The sequence below is a fragment of the Phyllostomus hastatus genome, unplaced genomic scaffold (assembly GCF_019186645.2).
Source record: "Phyllostomus hastatus isolate PE091 unplaced genomic scaffold, TTU_PhHast_1.1 phas_contig_551, whole genome shotgun sequence".
Lineage (NCBI taxonomy): Eukaryota > Metazoa > Chordata > Mammalia > Chiroptera > Phyllostomidae > Phyllostomus > Phyllostomus hastatus.
The window spans coordinates 8,748,572-8,772,962 of NW_025333909.1; the positions used below are offsets into that span (position 1 = coordinate 8,748,572).

The 24,391-nt window shown below is 35.1% G+C and overlaps 1 protein-coding gene across 1 annotated transcript in view; it reads right to left on the bottom strand.

Annotated features, from left to right (window-relative positions):
* POF1B (POF1B actin binding protein) overlaps positions 1 to 20,763 on the bottom strand; it is a 68,097-nt gene extending 47,334 nt beyond the window's left edge. The window contains exons 1-4 of the mRNA XM_045847535.1: positions 20,663 to 20,763; positions 20,200 to 20,526; positions 7,419 to 7,493; positions 4,577 to 4,657 (exon numbers count right to left, since the gene is read on the bottom strand). Coding sequence (XP_045703491.1) covers positions 4,577 to 4,657; positions 7,419 to 7,493; positions 20,200 to 20,487 — 444 coding nt within the window. The 5' untranslated portion in view covers positions 20,488 to 20,526; positions 20,663 to 20,763. The remainder of the gene's footprint in view (positions 1 to 4,576; positions 4,658 to 7,418; positions 7,494 to 20,199; positions 20,527 to 20,662) is intronic.
* Positions 20,764 to 24,391: the final 3,628 nt, after the last annotated feature.

Sequence of the window (24,391 nt, forward strand, 5' to 3'; positions counted from 1 at the left end):
TTCTAAGAGGGGAAGAAGAATTTTAGCAAAAAACAATGAAATTTTCTTCTCTGTGAAGTAAACTTTACTATAAACGCCAAATTATTGCTATTTTTTTAGAAGAAAGATGTGTTAGGTATTGATTCTCTCTGAAATGAGTGTTGGACTTCTGATTTTAAATAACTTATTGGAAAAATACTTCAAAATTTAGAGGACTATTACTTTCCCAAAATCTATAAGAAGGTAAAACTGAATAGTACTATGAACAAGTCATTCTGAGTAAAACAGATTATGAAAATAAATTCAATCTGAAGTCTTAGATTTCTCACAAATGAGCTCCTAAACACTTTAACTATTTTGGCAGCTTCTTTTTTTTCTGCCTGTGCATTTGAATTGCTGCCAGATCCACCCTAAAAATTAACAGGTGTTTTCAAAGATGGCTGATCTTATAATTATAATTGTTACTTTTAGGACCTCTGGCAATAGTTCTCACAACTTACAAAGTCCATAATCCCTAACATCTACTTTACTGTTCCCAGGCCATGAAACCTTGCTGAAGAAAAATAAATGGCTAGATTCAGTACAGATTCAAGTTATCCAAAGTTAAGAGGCCCTCCCAACCCTCACTGTCATATTTGTATTCATCAAATTCTCTATAACTGTGGTTACAAAGTATTTTAATTTTCCTCAGTCCTCTATGCTCATGTTCCCTCATTGCCCTTCTACTTTTTGAGGAAACCAAGATAATCTATCCCATGTGGTTACTTCATTGTCCTCCCCACCTCAAAAATCTCATTTTAGTTTCTGCTCTTTCCATCTCATTACAGTGAAAGACATAGTCCTCTTTATTTTCCTTGAAGTCACTTCTCTATCTGTACCTAGAATTCTTCCCTTTCATGTCTCTTCCAGAATCTTATCCCAGTTGTCTCCATTCTCTGATGAATCTTTAGTCTTCCTAACTACTATTTTTTTCTCTATATACAAATGTCTCAGATGTCCAAACTTTTGTTTTTTTTTTCTTTAGCTACTATCCCATCTCTTCTTCCTTTGACCAATATCTTTTTTTAAAAGAGGCTCTGGCTGGTGTGGCTCAGTGGATTGAACACTAGCCTGTGACCCAAAGGGAAACCAGTTCAATTCCCAGTCAGGGCACATGCCTGGGTTGAGAACCAGGTCCCCAGTAGGGGGCATTTGAGAGGCAACCACACATTGATGTTTGTCTCCCTCTCTCCTTCCCTTCTTCTTCCTCTAAAAATAAATAACATCTTAAAAAAAAAAGAGTACTCATCATTTATTTCCTCCACTTCTTGACCTATTCATCTATTAACTTTTTGCATCTGGATTTTGCCTCCACAGCTGTACCAAAAATGATTTCTCAAATGTCACCAGTGCTTTCCTGATGGTCCTGCTCTATTGTCAAACATCATCTTCCTTGGCCTTTTTGCTGTTTCAGACCATTGACCACCCCCTTTCTGAATTCGCTTCAGTTACTCTGTGTTCATGTCCCTCTGTGGCAGATCCTCTGCCTGTGTATGTGATTCTTGCCTTCTGTTCCCTTAAAGTAGGACTTTTCTAAGGTCCTAACGTCAACCTTCCCCATTACCCCTTAGTTGCTTCACCCGTTCCCATAGCTACAATGACAATTTTGAGAGGAATAACTATGATGGCCTCTACCTCAAATATGGCCTTTCTCCAGGTCATTTTTGACTGCCTATTGGGCATTTTCCTTCCTATGCACCTCAAACACCACTGATTCAAACAAATATTGAATCTCCCCTTTTCCCAAACCAGCTTCTCCTCCTCCTCACTTCTTTGCCCTTTTAATTAGCCTACCATACTCCCACTACCTCATACTGAAAATCTTAGGGTCACATATGACTATTTTTGTTGCTTTTGACCCCATATCCAGTATGTTATCAAATCTATCAAAACTAGTCCCAGAATAACTGTCAGAAAAGACAAAGAGGGAAAGATTTGACTGAGAAGACCTGAGCATGTCACACTGACTTAAGCTTCAGTTTCCTCATTAGTAAAACGATACTAAAAACCATGTTAAATTGTAATAATACCTTAAATACCATGATAAAACCTTCTCTGATTCCCTCCCCTAAACAAATATGTTATGTCCAACCTCTATAGTCCAATAAGACTTCATCTGCATTTCTCTCATGGCATCTATCACACATGTCACCATGTATTTTGTATAGATTTTTGTGGCCCTTATCTCACTTCCCTTCCTGAGAGGAATTGTAAGATCCTTTGGTTTGGCAACCATGTCTTATTTCCTTTTGTTTGCTTGTTTGTTTGAAGGCTGTTTGTAGAGCGCTCTTCCTGCGATAGGAGCGTCATGTGGGAAAATTAATGAAACTGATTATTATCAATTAGACTATCTACTTGAAGGAATAAAACGATTTCCCTCATGGCTCAGTCAAGTTATATACTATAATGCATAAATCCTGTGACAAAAAATGACAATAAATAAAGAATGAAGAAGGTCAGGAACAACCAAAAATAAAAAGACTGAACAAAGGTTGAAGGAAGTCATAATGACAAAAGTGGAAGTGGAACGAGATCAGTTTAATTACAGGGAGAAGTAAAGATTACACAAACTGGGAGGTGAAAAAGGATACGGTTGCCACTTAGGAGGCTCAGCTTATTATAAATATTGTAATTAAGCCAAAATCTTCTCCTGGGGAAATTTAAAAGAACAAATGAAAAGGCATATACTTAAGATAAATAAAATGGAGAATATATCTAGACAGGGTTTTCAAGCTGTTTGGTAAAACCAATTAGATTATTTTTGTTTATAAAACATTAGATTGAATTTTGTTTTATTCCTCAAAACTGGAAAGAGTTAAAAGCATTAAAATGATTATTTTGCTTTAACCCTCTATTGGGGCTTCTCCCAAAGAAACTGTTTGCTTCCTTGTAGTTGAACATAATAATGTTCATATAATGCCATAATAATAAGCAGGTGCACTGTTACAAATATGTTACACACTTGCATACAGAGTTCTGATTTCTCTGTGCTTCTGTTTTCTCACCCTTTTAGGATTAAAGGGGATAAAATATGTAAATTGCCTAGCAGAGAGTGTATATCCAATAAATATTAATTCTTCCCTTTCCCCATTAACTAAAGAATAATAATTCATCCAAAGTCACATAAGAATCACTAGCAAAGTGGGCTGGAATTCAAATGATTTGATATTTTAAATCTCTCTGTGGATATATGTTCAGCAAACATGGCAGTTCTCACATTATGAAAAAAAATCACCATCTAAAATTAATTATTTGAAAGCCAGGGTTATCAAATGAAATATGCATGCAAATATGCACATGCTCTCGTGTGTGTGTGAAAGAGGTACTCTCTCATCCTCCAGGCCCTCCTCATGACCTCCTCTCCCACACACGCTGCAATTTTTTTGCTTAAACATTTGATTCTGCAAAAGAAGGAGCAAGCAACTGCTTTACTGTAATCATAGTCTCATTTGATATTTACATAGATATATGAAACCGCAAGCAAATGTCTGAAACAATCACCTCCAACAGAGACTGCATGCTCACAGGCACACACACACACACACACACACACACACACACACACAAGCAGAACAGCTTCTCTAGCTAAAGAGACATGAGAAAGTGATTTTAAAATAAAGAAGAGGCGAGATAGATAAAATAAAAAAAAATAGTACATTTCCCCATCTACATAGAATAGTAGCAAGTGTGTTACCCTAATTTAACCCTTTGCTTTCCACAGCTGTAGCAAATGATCAAATTTATTTTGTGAAAGAGGGAAGGATTGTTTCCTGCAGAAGCAGAGATTCACAACAAAGAGCAAAGCAAAGAACTGCTGTATTGTTATCTGGAGCACACTGTTTCTATTAGGTGAACTTCTGTCTTTATAACCCCAAGAAAAACTTAACTGTTGCTGCTAAAGAAGTGTGTATGTATGTGTGGGGAGGGGGGGGTTTGAGGAAGGCTTATTACTGTGGGGAGGGGAAGTTGTCTTAATTTTATCCTCAAAATTAGACAGATAATAATATCCTAGTTCATAAAACATAAGGTTATATAGTTTAAGAGAAAATATAATTATGAAATTTTCAAAATAGCTCATCAATAGGCACAAAAGTTCTTACTTCATAGGCAGGCAATCAAGGCATGGGAACACTTTGGAACTTCTGACTTTTCATTTTCCTCTTGCAAACTAGTATGTGAATGGCCTATGTAAATAGACTAAAGACTCTAACCGCTGATCTAACAACTCATTGTTTTTTATGTGGAGCCTATGGTAGAACTTTGTCTCTTTTTTCTTTGGTTCAAAGTGCACAAAAATACTTTGTAGCACAAGGGTGGGGCTATAGAAGCTGAAAGACTTTATAACCCACGGATTTCTGTGCTGCTTAGAACTGTTTCAGCTCTGAGTCAGAATGTATGGTTCCTTAGAATTAAAGATGATTAGAAATTAACTTTATAATCAGAAGAAAGTCCAACAATCTGATTTTAGGGATATGGTAACCGACTCACCTTTTCTCGTTACACTATGCACTTCTAAGGAATTATATATTGGAACAAGAGTTTGCATGACATAGATTACCTGTTCAGGATTTTGTACTATATATCTCCTAATAGTGGTCTGTGGATATGAAGTGACTTTCACTGTTGGAGAATGGAGTTCCTGTGAAGAAAAGATTTAAAAAATGCATATAATTATAGTTACTTAGTGACTTCCGAACCATCAATAATAATGGGGAGTAATTTACAGAGTAAAATTGTTAGTCATTTGCATAAATGATGACATCTGAATTTGTGTTTTAGTTAATTTCAGTTTCAAAAACATATATGAAACATGTTTATTTGCTAGGTATTTCTATTATATTTGCCTCACAGTAAATTCATCACACATTCTAAATTATATTTGATGAGTGTTTCAAAATATTTCTTTCATTTCACATGCTCCCACATGATTAGAAAAATATACCTTAATACTTATTAATTAAATCTCTTTGAAAAGGACACCCTACATTTTTAAAAATGGGAGGAGATGCAAAGAGAAAAAAATGTATTTGTGTATTTGTGTGTGTCTTTAAATATTTAAATATTCAGTGTGGTGGTAGGGGAGGACCATAAGTAACATTAAAAGGGAGACAAAACACTAAAACAAAGTCATTTGCAAACTTTTAATGGAAAAAGGGTTGGTATTATTAATACAATAAGAGTTATTATACCTCAATAAGAAAAAAATCTTCACACTAATAGAAAAATGAACAAACAGCATGAACATTTAAATAGAAGAAAAGCAAATGGCTATTAATTAAGAAAAAGTATTTAGCCAAACTAGGAATCAAATAAACATTACAAAAAATGTCATATTTCCCCCTGGCTGGTATGGCTCAGTGTACTGAACACCAGCTTGCAAACTGAAATGTGGCTGGTTCAATTACTAGTCAGGGCACATGCCTGGGTTGTGGGCCAGGTCTCCAGCTGGGGGTGTGGGAGAGGCAGCCAATGTTTCTCTTGCACATTGATGTTTCTCTCCCTTTCTCCCTTCCTTCCCCTCCCTCTAGAAATAAATAAAAAATATTTTTTAAAATGTCATATTTTAACTGGAAAAAATTTTAAACCAATAATGTTGATAGGGTGCAGTAAAAGGAACACTTTCCTATGGAGAAGGGAAAGATTAAATAATCACCCATAGGCAGAAATATGTAGCCATCAAAATAACTATGTTGAGTAATACAAATTTCCATGAAAAAAGCTTACAATATTATGTGAGGTTAAGTGAAAAATGAAGATATAGAACTGTATGTGTGCTATGAGCACAATTTTTTATTTGAATGGAAGAAAACGAAATGCTAAGAGTAGTATTTCTGGTTAGGGGAGGGGATCATTAGTGAGTTATATTTTGTTCTTTATATTCTTCTATAGTGCCACAATTCTACAATAAACACATACTTTTATTGTCAGAAATAATACATATAGTAAACCCAGTTTTAAAGCCCTTTTATTATAAAAAATATCATTTAATGAAGTTTTCTGAGTGGATTTAAGTATAGTGGACAGTGCTGTGATGTAAGTGGGCTTTTCAGAGGTAATTCTACCTTGATAAATGTAAAAGACAGGGCTCCATTTTTTACCTCAATTGTGGCCTTTATCCCACTCTCTTATGTTTTGTCATGTATGTGACCCATGCTAGTCTGTGAACTCTTTGAGAATAGTGATTGGATCTGATTAACCTTTATGTAATATTTGGTACATACTCAGCACTAAGCAAATGTTTGCTGAATAGATGCATGACTGTTACTGACCTAGCTCTAGGTTAGGTCAAATTAGGAAGAACTAGGCAAACTTTTCTCTGGTTATCTTATTTGTTTTACATAACATCACCTTTTCTTTACTGCACCCAAGTTCCAGAGACCAGTTTTGTCCATTTGTCCCTGTACTGTCCAAGTTCACACCCTGGCACCTCATCTTAGAATAGCATCTTTCTCTCTCTCATCCTCCAAATCTCATATAGTTTGTACTCCCTTCCTATGTAGTAACAAACTTTGGATGGTTTATATTTTATATTCTTAGAATTTTCTTTTTGAAATATGGTAACTAGCTCATTAAACACATATTTCTTAATGTGGTATTTACTTATAGTACCTTTTGAAGATATAATGCTTGGGCTCAAAAATAATCTTTAAAGAGGGGTTATTAGGTCATAAATAGTAAGGAATCTAGACACTTGTGTGTCTTTTCAATCATAAACTTTTTTTAAAGATTTTTAAAAGATTTTATTTATTTATTTTGTGTGTGTGTGAGAGAGAGAGAGAGAGAGAGAGAGAGAGAGAGAGAGAGAGAGAGAGAGAGAGAAACATCAATTTGTGGTGTGGTTGCTGGGTGTCATGGCCTGCAACCCAGGCATGTACCTTGACTGGGAATCGAACCTGTGACACTTTGGTTCTCAGCCCGCACTCAATCCACTGAGCTATGCCAGCCAGGGCTTCAATCATGAACTTTTGAGAAGGACTAGCCAGAAGGCACTGTTAGTTATTCTCTCTGAAAGAAGGCTTACAGTACTATCACTCCCACAAGTCAACCTCAATCAGTCCCAGATCAGTGTACTTCATTTGTTGTCAAATCAAGGACCCTTAAAATATACATAATCACAAGGATATCCTTGGCTAGAAATAAACTTCACTCAAACTAAAAGCAATCAGATTGAGCAGACAATGAAACTGAAAAATCTCCGTTCACAGCAATTATTTCAGCACTTATTTCATGTTCTCAGATGGACTGAGCCAATCCTCATATGTGAAAATACTCTTTCTAGTTCTTTGTTCTGGATATTTTTCAATGTGTAAAGCCTTCTGAGGGCCCAAAGATTATTTAAACATCTAAGCAAGGCTTACATAAGAAGAAAATAATCCAATCCAATCTATAAAATCTTTTACCTGTTCAGTATTTGTAGTTATGTGCAGAGCGTTTGGAGTACAAGTAGATATTTTCAGAGTTGGAGAATGCAGTTCCTGTTGAAAGAAACAAAAAAGAAGGGGGGAGTCAGAAATTGTTCTTGAACAGTGCCATTTGAATGTCTCATGTTCTTGAGGTATTATTTTCTTTATTTTTATACTAATTCAAATTATGAGAGGGAGGAATATTTTATGGTTTCCTAGATGATGTCCATCTATCCAAAGAGCATATTACTGAATTCTTGTCAGCCTTGTCAGTAACCCAATTATAAAATAATTTTAAGAGTAATTTCTTGATAATCGTCCTTCTTATACTTCTAGGTTGAATTCCTTTTCCTTTTTTTTGAGAACTCTGCTAATCTACACCCCAATGTATAATATGTCTGCAATTAAAACAAGATGCAAAATTTATCAATGAAAAACATTAAATGTAAAAATTCTCAAACCAATACAGGAAACTGCCTTTGAAATCTCAACTAAAGACTACTACACCTATATTCTTTCAAGCTGACTTATAGTCATGCTTTATCTGGTCTGCTTCTGCTTTAATTTTGAAGAGTAGGTTCTGATGTTTAAAAGCAGTCCATAAAACTGACAGTATGATTTTAATGATGAGTAGATAAAAGTAATTCTATTGATTGTCTTGGCATTCTTTATTTTTTCTCAAATAAGCAAAGATGCATAACTTTATTAGTGTTCAAAGAATTGGTAGCATTACTTAATCTCTTCATACATTACTATAATTTACAACCAATTGCTACAACTGCAGGATATATTCCCACAATGATACAAGAAGTTTTTTCTTTAGAACAAGGAGGTCATTAAAAGTCAGAGTGCAGGCTTACAAAGGGTGCACTGGCAGACTCATATGGAAGTACAGCTATAATGTCAATGTAACATGCTGTTCTTAAAATAGGACTATGCATTTACTCTGTCAAATATTCTTCACACTGTAGTTTTAGTTTTTCTTTTGCTTTTCCTTTGGTTCAACTTCTGACATTTTCATTCCCCCTTTGCCTGTTAAATCAAGAGCAATAATGCAAGCTCAATGTTACAAGGAAGCCTTTGGGCACGTTCTCAGATTTCTGTTTGTAGCTGAGGAAAAGTGCTTGACATATGCAGATAATTAACAGGTACATGTTCTTCGGTTAGGAAAATGGTTACAAATACAACCAAGATCAGGTGGGTTTGGCCTTCAGATACAAGAGGAGCATGTGCCGAGAGATAAAGGGGGAAGGGAGTGTTTTTAATTGTGCAATAGTACATGAACACATTCTAACATAAAATTATATACAGATCTTCCCCTATGAAGTCAAATACCTTCCCTTAACCATCCTCTTTCCATCTGAATCCCTTACCAAGAAGTAACCATCATTGCCAGATGTATCTTTACATAAATATATGTGGATAAATAATAATATTGGTTGCTGTTATTCTTTGCAATATTGCTTGTTTTATAGATTAGATATATGTCTTAATTCATGATTTTAAATTGATACATAATGTTCCATTGTGTTTGTTCAATATCATTTATCAGAGTCTACATTGTTTTGGGGTTTTCTCTACACTGCAATGAGTATTCTGGTGCACTGTGAGAATTACTCTAAAATCCCACAAAGAAGCAGCATTGCTGGAGCACAGAGTGTGTGCACTATTTGTTTTAACAGATACTAATTCAATTAAATTCCCAAATGTCTATACCAATATGCGTCGGACATTAAACATATGATATTGACCAGTGTGAACTGAAATCATATAAGGTTGATTATAAGGTGGAAAAAGTTTATTAATTCCAGAAATACTTGCTAAAGATAACACTTTTGCCTGGAAGTCTACAGATTTAGGTAAGATTGAGTAAATGTCCAAAATGAACTTTATCTTGATAATGGAAGGCACTTCAGTGGTATCTCGCTATGGGCAGGATTGCAGCACGTCACCCCAGAAACACAAACTATGTGAATGGAGAGGATGTCTTAGTTTTAAAGGTACCTCAGGAATAAGGGTCTAAATCTACATCCTTTGTTCTTATGCCCTCTGTGCCACAGCCTTACATTACTTAAAACAAAATAATTAAAAGAAGAGGAAGGGTGGTGGTGACTATTATAAATCATGGAAAGAGACCTGGCCATGGAGTCAGGAGCCCTGGGTTCTAATTCTAGTTATATAACACCAGCTATGTGATATTAAACAACTCGTGTCATCTTCCTGAGCTCCAGTTTCCTCCTTTGATGAATAGGATATGGGTGTGGGTTAGTGTGGATTAGAGAATCTTAAACTCTCCTTTCTATTTCTAATATTCTGTGAAGATGGGAGATCATCCCCAATGTATTTTTTCAGAGACAAAACAATTTGAAGTCCTTTAAACTTGTTAGTCTTGTTTTCTTTTGATGATGATGATAAGTAAAGCCTATTAAAAGCTTTCTCTGCCAAATATGTTCCACAGATTATTTTAACATTCAAAACAACCCCATGAGGAAGATACTACTATACCCCTGTTTTACATATGATTAAAGTTAGTGAAAGATGAGTTAAGTAACTAGATGGACATCACACAGTTAATATTAAGGTGTCGGGGCTGAAACACAAGTAACATGACCCCAGAACTCATGCTGTTAATCTCTATACTTTGCCACATATATAGCATGTCATTCCATTTTCTGCTTTTCAAGTTTTATGCTTTTCATAATTCCACTGTTAAATTTGACTTCTCTTTATAATAGGAGGCTAGATATTTGTCATTTTTATTATTTATTGTCAAATACAACTTTTGGGTGCCTGAAAACAAGAAATCCACCTGGAAGTGACTATGACAGAATAGCTCTGATTAAATAATTTAAACTACAAATCCAACAGATTTTTTTATAAACTGCATTATATATTTATACAGTATACTCTAAGCTTTGAAGCTAAAAATTTTAATTTTTATTTAACATCTTTATCACTTAAGCCCTGCAATTTTGTAGAAAGACCCTATTTTTTCTCATCAAATATTCAGCATATGAATCATTTATTCCTGTGGCTCAGATTTGCTAAATAGATAATTTGTTTTTTTGGCAACTTTCTTTGGGTTGCGATATGGTGAAAATAATTTTGTTTATAATTAGGTGGGCTCAAGGTTGGTATAAAATGCAGATCTTCTTTTCCCGTACTGCCTAAAGTAATGATTTCCAACTTTGAGAAAGTTGTGGCAGCCCTTTTCCTCTTCCTCTTTTTAAAAACTAAATATGGCATTGCTAATTCTAAGATCACAGTGGATTAAAAGTCAGTATGCATTGGAGAAATAAGGGAAAGCAGAAGCTCAAGAGGTGTTATTCTCCTTCAGGTAGAAGGAAAAACCTTAAAAACTTAGGACATACTCTAAATGCCAGGATTATTTCATTGTGAGACCTTGAAAAATCAGCACAGAATCTATTTTTGTCCTTCAATATATTTTTGATATTTTCCACTTTAATAATGGAATATTAGAATGGAAGAAAACACAGTGAGGATAATCATCAAATGATACACTGAAACCAAAAAATACAAACTTGTTTAAACTGAAAATACCTTAGTATCTAAGGTTAATTAAGTGAGACAACTGATAGAGTAGAAATATCAAGAGCTGGTTCCTAAGCCCAAGGCTTTCATTAAGTAACTGCTCTAACTTGGAAAAGTTATTTTGAGCTATTTGAGTCTTGATATTTTATTGTCCAAGACAAATCATACACTGTATATTTTTACTTGTATACTGCATAATTTGTACAATGCCAGTAATAATCATTTTACTAGTTAGTATTTGGAGTTCTAGTGATTAAGTAATGTGTGTAAAAGAATTCTGAAAAATCAAACATAGCATCTATTAATATGAGGTATTATTTTTATTGGATTAGTTACATGTGCAACAAAGTTCTTTGTTCAATATTTGTCATGTAATGATATTGAAAGAGATGTAAAAGAACTATAAGGAACTTACTATGGAAGTTTTAAGGACTAAGAGATAGCTTCAGCCCGGGACAATTTGAGATTTCACCACAAGGTTACAGTTGAAGAAAGTCTTGAAAAATTAGTATGATTTTAGTATATCTAAATGGTGAGGATAAGGGATAGGGTCATTTCAGTTGTAACATGAGCAAATGCATAATTGTGGGAAATTGGGGGCTATATTGAAAGAACGATAGTTCACATTTTGGCTGAAATATATAGCACCAAAATGGGATTTCTGGGATGTAAATAAGTTCATAGGAGCTAGGAAGTAGAGGGTGTTGAAAGTCAAAGTAAGAGATTTGTAGATAGTGAGTGTCTTTGAAGGTTTTTGGCAGAAGAGTGATATGAAATGTTTGTAGGGGGTTTAAGCAACCTTTCTAGAGAATTTTCTTAGATGTAACTAGATCTGTAAAGATTTCTATTTTTTGATGAGGATTGCTTTTAACATGTATAGTTATGAATGTGTTTACAACAAGTATTTTCCTTTTACTGTACTTCAGACTTGTGTTCCAATGGTTATATGGAATAATAAATAATGGCACCTATTTATGCAAAGATTTGTGAAGATTTTTAAGTAATTTTATGCAGAAGCTATACATCCAAGCTGAAGTCTGTGTTAGAACAGAAATGGGTGAAATACTATGTTTAAGGACAAAGATTTCCTTGAAAAGTTCTACATGTATTTTGGTGTGTGGATGAGTACTAACTACTAGTCATTTTTATGAGGGAATCTTTGTTAGAGAATAACTAAGTGAGATTCAATAAATAAAAACATTTCATCTAGACAGAATTTCAGTAGCAGGGGAGGTAGAGGGACTGTATAAGCAAATTAATTAGCTAATTTGAATAAAGGAAGTATCAAACCAAATCCCAGGGAAATGATATCATGACAGGTAAGAATCACAAACCTTATACAACATTTGATATAAGTAATCCTAAATATTTTTTCATAGGGAAGAAAGTATAAATGAAATATAAAGAAGTCAAATCCACATGCTTAATGAGACACAAGAACCAGGAAGAAAACTAATTGACATAAAATGGGTCCTTATATTTAATATTTTGTTTAAGTTTTTAAAGGAGCAATTCATGCCCCACTATGCACTTTCAGTTCAAAAACAGGGCATAGAAGAGTGAAAGCCACAACCAATCCTAATTATATATCTTTATTAAAGCCAGTGCTGGCAGCCACATTCAGACAGTTTTGCAAGCCATAATCTCAAAGAGGGGGGTAGTGGGGAGAAGGGAAAGCAGAAAGCAGAGAGAGAGAGTGAGCTTTCATTTTGTTCCCTAAAACATTTATTTTGATTTGTGTTAGAGTTTTGATTTAAAAAAATCTCAACCCTCAGCAGTCCATGGTGGGTGGGAAGAAGAACAACAGAAATAACATACTACTTACTTGATATAGGTACGTATAGTTAAACAATGAAAAGTGAGACTCGTGTTAAAAGAAGACTACATCTGAAATGAATTTGGGAGTAGAGTATTGCACTGAGGAGAAGGTAAGAAGATTCAGGGTTGGAGAAGGTATCTTGAAGTATAAGACTTTCCAGATGGATTTTGAGGGATGGGTAGAATTCCATAGAAAGTGAAGGAATGGTGAATGCTGCCAGAGTGGGGAATGGACTGAACAAAGGGGGGTGGGGTGGGAGGGAAGCAAAATGCTTAGTTTATTTATGAAACCAAGAGTGGTACAGTGTGTCTGGAACACAAGGTGGGAGGAAGTGGGTAGTGTGAGATAAGACTGTAAAAATAGGATGGGACTCTCCTAACATCAAGGCAAGGAGTTTCAATATAACTTTGGAACTTTATTATCAATGATTTTTAAAAACATTCTACATTACAATCCAAATGTCATTTCATTGCTGAGATCTTAATTTCCACAGTAAGATACAAGCCAATTTTATATCTTCATATTTATATCAAACTTATGCCAAAGCATTTATGAGCTTAAAAAAACTAAAAACTAATCAACTTATTACCCAATGATGAAGACTTGTATATTTTTATACAAAAGAATCAATAAAATTTATGAGAAACATATTTAAAAAACAATTCTGAACAGCAACAAAAATATCTGTTTTCTTGATAAATAACACAATATTTTAAAAGCATTGAAATGTTGATTTACATTATTTATTTATGCCCTGGCTTATGTCTCAAAAGATTTTAGGTGGTTGACAATGGGAGTACATATAAGAAAATGTATAGACCAGGAATATACAGTCTACCATGCATAGACATGGAGCTAGGATTTGAATCTAGCAGTCTAGCTCCAGGTCTGTGCTTGCAACCACCATGGTATACTGTGTACTCCTGGTCTGCACATTTGACTCCTATTTATGTTACACAATCTCCAATATCTAATTCCTATTTTTCCATTGAATCTAATCATGTAAATTGGCATCACTATGATCAGACATTTGCACCAGCATGAATTTCTTTGAATGTGATATCTTAGAGGCATTTCTATATTTGAATGAGTAGCTTGAATATATAGATCTTCCATGTCCAGTAGACCTTTCTGTAATTTTGTTTATCTGTTCTGTCCAATGCAGTAGCTATATGTGGCTGTTGCATACTCAAAATATAGCTAATGCCACTGAAGAACCGAATATGTGTTGAAATGTATTGGATGCTAATTAATTTAAATGTAAATAGCCACATGCCACCCTATTGCAAGGGCAATTCTACAGACAACATTAGGTAAGAGGCAGACTGCAGGCGAGCTTTCATGCTCAGTTTCACTACATTTTAAAAAGACAAAAGAAAAATACCACAGACATGAAAAGTCCATTTCAAATATTGAGGTTCAAGATCAAAGACTCCAAGAGCATGAGAACTTCCAAATTACTCTTTCTAAAGGATATTTATGTCAGTAAACATTATAAATACATTCCTGCTGTTCCAGTCTTTTGATCATATACTGTGAGTTTTAGAAAATTGCTTTAATGCTTTTCCTCATTAGTCTTTCTTAGCTAGTAGAGCCCTAATAAGCTTTCCAAGCATATGTGTTTACCTACTATTTCCATTGTGAATGGAAGTCTTACTTTATAGTCTACTCACTGAGATTATTAACTTATTTTGTCTGTGCCACTTAGGACTTTGTTGGCTATACTTTTATAAATTAATACCAATGGAAAGAATTGTTTAGTGCCAATCATTGTGCTGGACACCTTCACATGTTATCTTATTCAATACTCACTGCAACCCTGAAGGAAGGTGTTGTTGTTCTCACTTTACACATGAGGACACTGAGGTCAAGTAATTTATTCTGGGTAATGTGTCATTAACCCTTACTATGTTTCAGGGTACTGTGCTGTGTATTTTTCCACCCTACATTACTGCATTTGCCTTTAACAACAATCCTATGAGTTAGGCATATGGCCCCATATTACAGACAAGGCAATTGCTGAATGTAGCTGGCAAGCCCTTGAACCAGGAATTAAAGCCAAGAAGTTTAAAATCTAAGCCATTACCCTAGCCAGTTTCACAGTTTGGTGCTGCCAAAGCCATTGCTGCACAATTATTTGCAGCTCTACATGGACACATATGGAGACACATTCCACATAGACTCACTTGTACAGGCAATTTCTACACACTATATTTTCTGTGACTAATCTTTAGACTTCGGAAAATATGAAGCTCTTCAGTAAATCCCTATTGGCTTTCATTTTTCTATTGGTAGCTCTGATCAAAGAGTTCAAGACCTTGGTGCAATAGATACAAGAGAGGCAGTGAGACGGCTGGGAGTGAGAAGTAGACAATAAACAGAGAAGATGACATACATAGTACAGGACTTTGTTCTCTAAATATTTGGAAGCTTCTTGAAATGAACATGGAACTTTTTCATATTGTTTAATTTGACTTATAAAGCTCTACTTAAAAACTAATCAGCAATATAATGTTCAAAGAAGAAAAACCACGGGAGCCTTGTGGATGTTCCTGTCAGTCCTAAAGACTGGGAGAATCACTAGAAGTAATAATCGGAACAGCCCATGCCAAACAGTTTCCAAAGAGGCAATATCTTTAAGAACCACCTGACATTTATGTTGACAAAATTTGCCCAGGCAAACTTCCATTTGAATAAATTTTCTGAATAGTATGGGAGATGCTTTTGTTAGAACCTTTCAAAGCCAGTGACGTGGTTGAACACCTGCCTTAGCTTATTGTTGAGATGTTGTTTTGAACTTTGTACAGGAATAATCATGTAAATTATAATGATCTCTCTTTAGATGAAACAAACACTTCCTTAATTAAAATCTGTGATTCTGTTCTCATGTAAAGAAAGCAATAGAAAATTACTAGAATATACTAGTAATAGAACTCCTTCCCTTCATCTCTTTCCTCCAATACCAATTCTGATTTAAGAGACTCATTCCAGGATAATTTTTTTTCTTTTCCTACAGGAGAGAAACTAGGAAACTAGGAGAAAAAATAAAGTATATACTTTCTTAGCAATACATGCTTTTTGTCCTTAAAAAATGAGAAATATATATGCTGCACTGGAAGTCAAAAAAGGATCATTATTGAAATAGCTACTGGTATGATGAAAAAGTTACCTCAAATAGACTTGTTTAAAAAGGTTTTCACTTTTAAATGGGGCTTAAGAACATGGCAGATCTCCCAGTTATTTTACCATGAATCATCAAGAAAAGAAATTTGGCCAAAAAAAACATATATGCATAGCCCATGGACACAGAAAACGATGTGGTGAAAGTGGCTGGGGGGAAGGGTAGGGGCTGGGTGGAGGGGGGGAAAGTGAAAGGGAGGTCATCTGTAATAGTATAAATGATAAAAAAGAGAAGAAAGGAAATTTGGATCAAGACAGTTAAAGAACAAGTTTGCTCCCCTCCCCCTTGCCCCACCTCCCTCGCCTTGCCACACACACACACACACACACACACACACACACACACGCAATGACAGCTTGTGTGTGAATTTCATTGACTGAAAACAGCCTCAGGAATTCATCAGACCTCCCTTAAACAAGAGACAAAGACAATTGGCATGAACAATTTCACCCAGCAATTAGCTGCACTCACAATTTCTATAGCTCCGTTTAATTGTCGGCATTAAAGGGATGACCAAAGCTGAAAATGCATGCCTATTTATCCTATGACCTCATTCCTTTTTCGGGCCACCTACTTCCCTGAACAATCATTCACTTTAGTGACCACACCTTTGAACAGACCACGCCCTTGAACAACAATTTATCAAAGCACCACATCCCTCCCCACAGAACAGGAAAATTTTCTGATAGTGTATAGAAGTCTGAGCACAGTAAGGGAACTACCCACAATCACTGTAACAAAAGAAAATGGAAAAACAATCATATAACAAAGGTAAGCCCATGCTGAATAATTACTGAGGTCAGAGGCTGTGTATAGACACCCATTTCCCCCTGGGTTGCTTTCTCTTGAATTGAATTTAGTTGCAAATTTCAAATTCAAAAGAATGGTAACACATGTGATGCATACCGTGAGGTTCCTTCTTTCATCAAAACATGCTGTATTCCATGAAATAATCAATGGCCAAAGCACAAAATAATACTTAAAAATGAAATATAGACATATGGGATACCTACAGACTAGGTACTATATGTCTGTCCTCAACATAGTCTCTCCTTAGATAAGCAAATGGTACTTATCCAGATAATCACAGTGCTTCCTACATAATAGGCACTTAATAAATACCTATTCAATGAATGAGTGGCATTAAAAATTAATTTGATCTATTTCTCACACCACCCATCTTTGAATGCAGGGAAAATACCCTGAACTTTGTGAAAAGCTAACTTAATGCAATGGAAAAATACATGTCCAGTGAGTAATTCACATCAATACAGTTCATTTAAAAGACAGTATGTAATTGTGTGTTGTGATGGTAGGTTAATATTTAAACTTTTTAAAAAGTTGAGTCATGAAGCTTTTTTATTTCTTTTGTTTTATGTAGTTTTTATAACTACATTTATTCACAATACCACATTCAGTTTTAAAATGCATCCATGACCTTGATTACACCTGTGTTTGATTTTACCTGTTCACATGAATAAACCTAGTAATTGTAATTCTACCATCGATTTAGACAATTCCACCAGCAACTGTTTTTCTATATTGAATTTTCTCTGAGGAATACTCTATCAAGCAATCAAAATAATAACCAAGAGAATAATAATATATCTCTGATCAATTATAAAAAAGAAAGAAAGCAACATTAGATCTGGAGAAATTGAAAATATGTTTACATCTGTAAACAATACCATTTTAGTGCACAAGAAGGCAAGAGAGGAAAAACATACACTCAGAAGCCAGATATAGAAAATACTAAAGTGCTACAAAAAGCATTTGGTTAAATCTAAAATTAAATACATAAGCTAAAATTAAGATTCAGGAAGCAAAGCAGAGTGGCGTCAATTTCGGTTTCTCAAAGGGAACATATTTTACTATTGACAATTATGTCTTTTTAAAAATCTTATGAATTCTCTGAATGTCATCCAAATACCAAAATGCTAAAAACAATTAAAGTAAAAGTTTAATTGAATTCAGATGACTAACCATTTTCATAGGTGTCACAGTCACAAATCCTGGCATGAGAATTGTTGCTACATGCCAACTCAAAATGTCTCTGAAACAGCACATGAGACAAACAAACAAAAGAATTTTGAATACTATTTACTGCTTGCTTGTGCTTGGCATGGTACTTAACAAAGCTGTCATGACATCTCACCTGGCCACATCTTAACCATTTTGTTAGCAGGAAGGTGCTTTCGGACCAAACCTAGGTCCTACTTTATACAATGTAATCCTGCCAAGAAACAGGGAGAAAGAAAAACAAAAATAGATTTTCCTAGTCACACTCTTTGTGGCAGCTGTCAGAGTTTCGTGAATGTCCTTTGATATCTACCTCAATTTGAAATGTTATAGCCAAATTTTCCCTCCTCTTGTTTCACTAAGAGAATGAAGTAACTTATTGTTTTGCTTCACCATGTATCTAGAATTTTACCTCATTGATTTTCACCAAGCCCTTACTTTTCTTTTTTTTCAATTACAAATAACTTCGGACTTCATAACACCCTCCATTGCAATCTCTTCTCCTAGTGTCTGTAGCCATACTTTTGATTTCTCAGAATCATTATAGAGTCCTCTATGGAGAGCTACATATTCCAATGAAGACAGTCTCGTAAGAACCAGTTACACAAATATCAGGTAGAAAGAAGGAAAGGCTTGTAAAAAGCCCAGCCAGCTTGGCCCTGGGATTATTAGAAAGATAAATTGGACTAAGGAGCATGCAATAAAATGCAGTCCTAAAAAGTGTTCTGTGGTCAATATTTATGAGTTGCCAAGTTTCAGCTTTTTAATTTTTATCTATTCATCTTTTTCTAGCAAGTTGACAAGAGATTAATTGTTTAAATAACTATGACAAGTAAGGTGGTTTTCGCATTCTTATGATAATGTCAACTGTTGCTTTTGAACTTCTTATTGTTTTGGGGCTATTAACAAATACAGGTGATGCCCACTTCAGTGTAGACTATTGGAATGTACATTTGCATTATTATCACTTATACAAACTAGTAGTTTTAGCCTGTATATTTTTCCCCTATAACTTAAATATAGGTGGAATTTTTCTCAATGAAGAAATTCCTAACAGTAAATCATGGATTTTTCTTCATATTTTTTCCACAAGCTAAGCTAAGGATGAAAGAAAAGATTGTGGCCTTTGTAGTTGTTGGGTTATCTATATTTTTTAATTCTATAAAAATAGTTTTATTATATACATCAAAAACATTGCTTTCTATCTTACTCTAAATTGAGGTTAATTGATATTATTGCAGATTGGTATAATAATGTAACATAGGATAATATTCCAATGGTTATATTTTTTTCTCTTTTTGGACCTCTTTATAATACAAATTATATCTTAAAAACATGATTTTAGTTTGGACAGAAGTTTTCAGAAAGTTTAAAGACATGAAAATTTAATGTAAAGATAGTTAAAGAATGAAAACAAAGAGCTGTTAATTTTATATAATCTTGCAATAAAGATTACATTCATTGGCATAATTATTAGCACAGATACTTATGCTAAAATAACTCCTTTAAAACCAAATTTATTTCATTTTAAAGTGTGTCTTAGAGTTCCACCCTTTTAGCTTTCATATAAACAACTTCTTACATCTTGACTTCCTTAATCCTATATCCACTCTTTCAATACTCTTTTACCAGTATTCATAAATTATTCACCTTAGTTATACAAGAACCAATGTGTTATTTTCAGAAGATGAAACACATGTGGCAATTCAAGCAGGGATTCATGCCTGTCATTTATCCTAGAACAACATACTATTTGCTGAACACAAATATTTGCTTGTCACGCCATACATGTCATTGTATCAGTGTCATTTGATACAAAAAATTGTGTTTACTTCTGATATGAAGTAAATCAGAGAACTAATTCTATAAAAATTCTATAAAAATTAATTCTATTAAAAGTACTCAAGTTGAGGATTGCTTTCTGGTAGAGGCAAAAGTCAACTTCAGATCAGATACTCCAACCAAATTCAATAAAAATAAGCCATCCTATGCTCTAGTTGATTATATGAAAATCATTGGAACTGGTAACAAGCAACCACAAGCACTAGCAAATGAACAGCTAAGAGATGAAATTTAGGTTCCTATACATCGCATATGTAGCTGTATTCTACTGAGAGATAACATCTTTTATAACAGAGGCAGAGAAACAGAAGGAAAAGAAATAAGGTTCAAGACTTCCTCTCTCAACTAGACTGTCTTTGTGGTACCTGGGAACGGTCGCTCCAAACCAAATTTTGGTAGGAGGAGGAACTTTTCAGAGGGGAGAGCACTTCTCGTGAGCCAATGGGGTCCAAGGCCTGAACCACCTTGTTCATGGGCCCACTGTAGGTCCTCACTCGCTCATACACTAGATTTTTTTCTGGAGGCTGCTGGGTTTGACTTGACTGATGGTAGCAGTGGTAATGCTGGGGCTGGCACTGCAGGACCTCTGGAAGCTGCTGAGTCCCACAGCTGCTGCTGCTGCTCGTCTCATTCCAATAGCTTGAACTCATCATCTTGTCGGTGGTCCGTAAGGTACTCTCCAGATGCTCTCCCTAAGGAACAAACAGAGAGACAGAGAGAGAGAGATCATGAAAGGAAGGGAGAGAAAGACAGACAGGTCAGTGCATGTACAAGACTTTTATCAACCTGACTCTGTCTATAGTGGTGCCAGGAAGGAAGGAGATTTACCTGAGCAGCAGCAGGAGCAGGTCTGGCAGCTGTAGAGGAGGCAGCAAAGTATTTGAACAGGAATGGAAAATGGAGCCACCCTGTGAGATTGCTCCAGGAAATGGTACTGACACGCCTCTGAGGGGTGGATTCACCAGACAGGTTTACCTGCCAGAAGGAGCCTGGCATTGCCATGGAGATAACTACAAGGCTGCCCAGTAGGTTGGGAACCTGGAAAGAGCAGAAATTTGGACTTTCAGGGCTCAAGCCAGAGCTTCCAAGTCCACGGGCTTGGAAATTCACTTTAAACAGAAATAGGCAGACAAAGACATGCTCACACCAAAAGTTATTAGAGAACAAAAAGGTTATAAACATGACATAGAAGTGGTTTTGACAAGGTTCTTTTGAAGCTTAAAAAGGCATGACTATGATCATTCCAGAGTCACAGACTGAAATAGGGTATTATCCTCGGGACATACTAATTCACAAATACCTTTGCATTCTTTGCAAAACCCAGCTGATAATTGTACTTTAGGGGAATTATTATGGCGTCTCCTTTTGGCAACTTTCTCTAATTTATGGACCTCTTTATCTTGCTTCAACCTAGTATGGCTTTCGAACTTACACTGAAGTAGATTTGTCCAAATAACTGAATAGATGTTTATTCATGGAGATTGTTTAAAAAAATATTTAACAATTTCACAAATGCTTTGTATTTTAGCATTTAGATTTACCCCTTTGCATTTTTTTTTACAAATGAATATACCTCTTTTGTATATGCCATAGGAAATACTGAGTTTGATTACCTGTTTTCATATCTACATTTTAAGGATTCTGCAAGTCCTTACCTAATGTGAAGTTTAAATGTTCACAGCATTTATATTTATTACTACTTAAACTTACCATCATAATGCCTATTTACCCCCCAGATCTTGCCTTGCGAGATACTTCAGCACCTCTGAACACTAGTACCCTCTGAGGGTGTCTTCAGAAAAGGTGTGTCTTTCTAGTGTTTAATACACCATTGAATTAGGATTACCATAAACATTCCAGAGAAGAGGTGAGTATCATGGAGCTGGCTAGCCAGCTTTTTTCTGCTGAGTGAATGAAAAGTAGTGATTTACTACTTGTCACTCACTATGACTAGGTACTGTGCAAGAAGCTTTACATGGATCATCTGTCATTGTTACAACTTTATGAGGTTTTATACATGAGGAATTTGGATACAGACACAGAGAAGTTAAAAACTTTCCCCAATTTAAACAAAGAATAAATGGTGGATCTGCGATTTCAACATAGGGCAGCTCATTTTAGAGTCTAAGCTCTTATCTATATTATACTGCTAGATATATTTTAAAATCATGTTCTGCATCTGGGCATATAATAAATCTTCTAGAGGGGAAAATCAAAAAATAGTTTTAACTGCTAGCTTGTGAGTGACTTTAAAAAGAATCTTTGGCTATTTTACAGGGCAGAAGTGACCAAAATGCTGCAAATTGACCTTAAAAACTCTTTAAAAATTTATTGTATATTTACATTTAAATTTGTGTGTTATGTGCAGAACTTTGAGATCTAATCTTTGTTTATTTCAATGCTACTCCTCAAGAACCAATGAAAACTTAAATAGAAACATGTGACCTGCCAAACAGCCTGGCAAAAATATCACATCAATAAATTGTTAATATCATTAGCAGTAGCATTTTGAATAAGTTTTAAGACTGATCAGGGTATGCATGTTAAATTGGGTCATCCAGTTAGCTCTGATTTTTGAGAGATAAATTTAAGACACAAACACATACACATAGTGCTATTAATATCTGCAACTAAGAGGTGACCCAGTAGATAAGGTGACTGAAATGAAGAATACAAATTCCTTCATCTATTAAATGGTGGCCATACCTTCCCCACATATTTCCTTGCTATATGGTATTTTGAAGGCAGCCAACTACATGCAGTTGGGCAAAAATTAATGTGTGAAACTGACATCCTCATCTAACCCTCAAACCTGATGCATCACTATATCCCATTACTGGATATGAGAAAAAGAAAGCTTGAAGCTCATGGAGTATATAAGAAATGAGATTAAACACTATCTAGAAGACAGACCACACCTAACCAACTGTAAAAGATGTGTCGAACAACCTAATTCACCTCAGAGTCTTATCAGTCATTCTTGCCAAGTTTTTTGCTGCTTCTCTGAGAATTCATGTGTGCCTTCAATGACCTGAATCACCAATTGTTTTATTTCTCATTTATACAGATTATGCTAATACTCATCTATATTTATTAATAAATGCATATGAATATTATTTTGACTGTTTTATAATGGTACTTGCCCTGTTCTCTACTTAAAAACCCAGTGGATTGACAGTGTGCATTCTGACAACTTCATAATTAATTATGTTACCCCTCTAATATTGCTGAACGGGATAGTAAAAATTGATTCCTTATTGTTAGCTCCAGACTTGTTCAGAGAATCCTTAATTATACTTCTGGTATTTATTTTGTTTCATTCAGTAATATATTTTGTGTTTAGTACTAAAAAACTTCATTTATGACAATGAATTTTATTTCCCCTTAGAACTGATATCGCTTGAGAAGCTAATTCAGTTCTAATAGATTTTCAAAAACTTTATTATTTCTCATTCTAAACATAATTCATGCTTTAAAAATTCAAATAACTGTTTTCCACAGTGGCTGCACCAGTCTGCATTCCCACCAACAGTGCACGAGCATTCCCTTATGTCCATATCCTCACCAGCACTTGTTTGTTGATTTGATTTGCTTATGATGGCCATTTGACAGGTGTGAGATGACATCTCATTGTGCTTTTATTTTGCATCTCTCTGATGATTAGTGATGAGCATCTTTTTTGTATGTCTCTTGGCCATTTGTATGTCCTCCTTAGAGAAGTGTCTATGTAGGACTTCAGGCATTTTTTAAAAATATATTTTATTGATTATGCTGTTACAGTTGTCCCATTTCCCCCTTCACTCCCCTCCACCCTGGACACCCTCTCCCACCCACATTCCCCCCTTTAGTCATGTCCATGTGTCATACTTATAAGTTCTTTAGCTTCTTCATTTCCCATACTATTCTTACCCTCCCCCTATCTATTTTCAACCTACAATATGCTAATTATTCTCTGTACCTTTTCCCCCTCTCTCCTCCTCCCACTCTCCTGGTGCTAACCCTCCATGTGATCTCCATTTCTGTGGTTCTCTTCCTGTTCTAGTTGTTTGCTTAGTTTCTTTTGTTTTTGCTTTAGGTGTGGTTGTTAATAATTGTGAGTTTGCTGTCCTTTTACTATACATGTTTTTATCTTCTTTTCTTAGATAAGTCCCTTTAACATTTCATAAAATAAGGGCTTGGTGACGGTGAACTCCTTTAACTTGACCTCATCTGAGAAGCACTTTATCTGCCCTTCCATTCTAAATGAGAGCTTTGCTGGATAGAGCCATCTTGAATGTAGGTCCTTGCCTTTCATGACTTGGAACAGTTCTTTCCAGCCCCTTCTTGCCTGTAAGGTCTCTTTTGAGAAATCAGCTGACAGTCTGATGGGAACTCCTTTGTTGGTTACTGTCCCCTTATCTCTTGCTGCTTCTAGGATTCTCTCCTTCATTTTTACCTTGGCTAATGTAATTATGATGTGCCTTGGTGTGTTCCTTCTTGGGTCCAACTTCTTTGGGACTCTCTTAGCTTCCTGGATTTCCTGGAAGTCTATTTCCTTTCCCAGAATGGGGAAGTTCT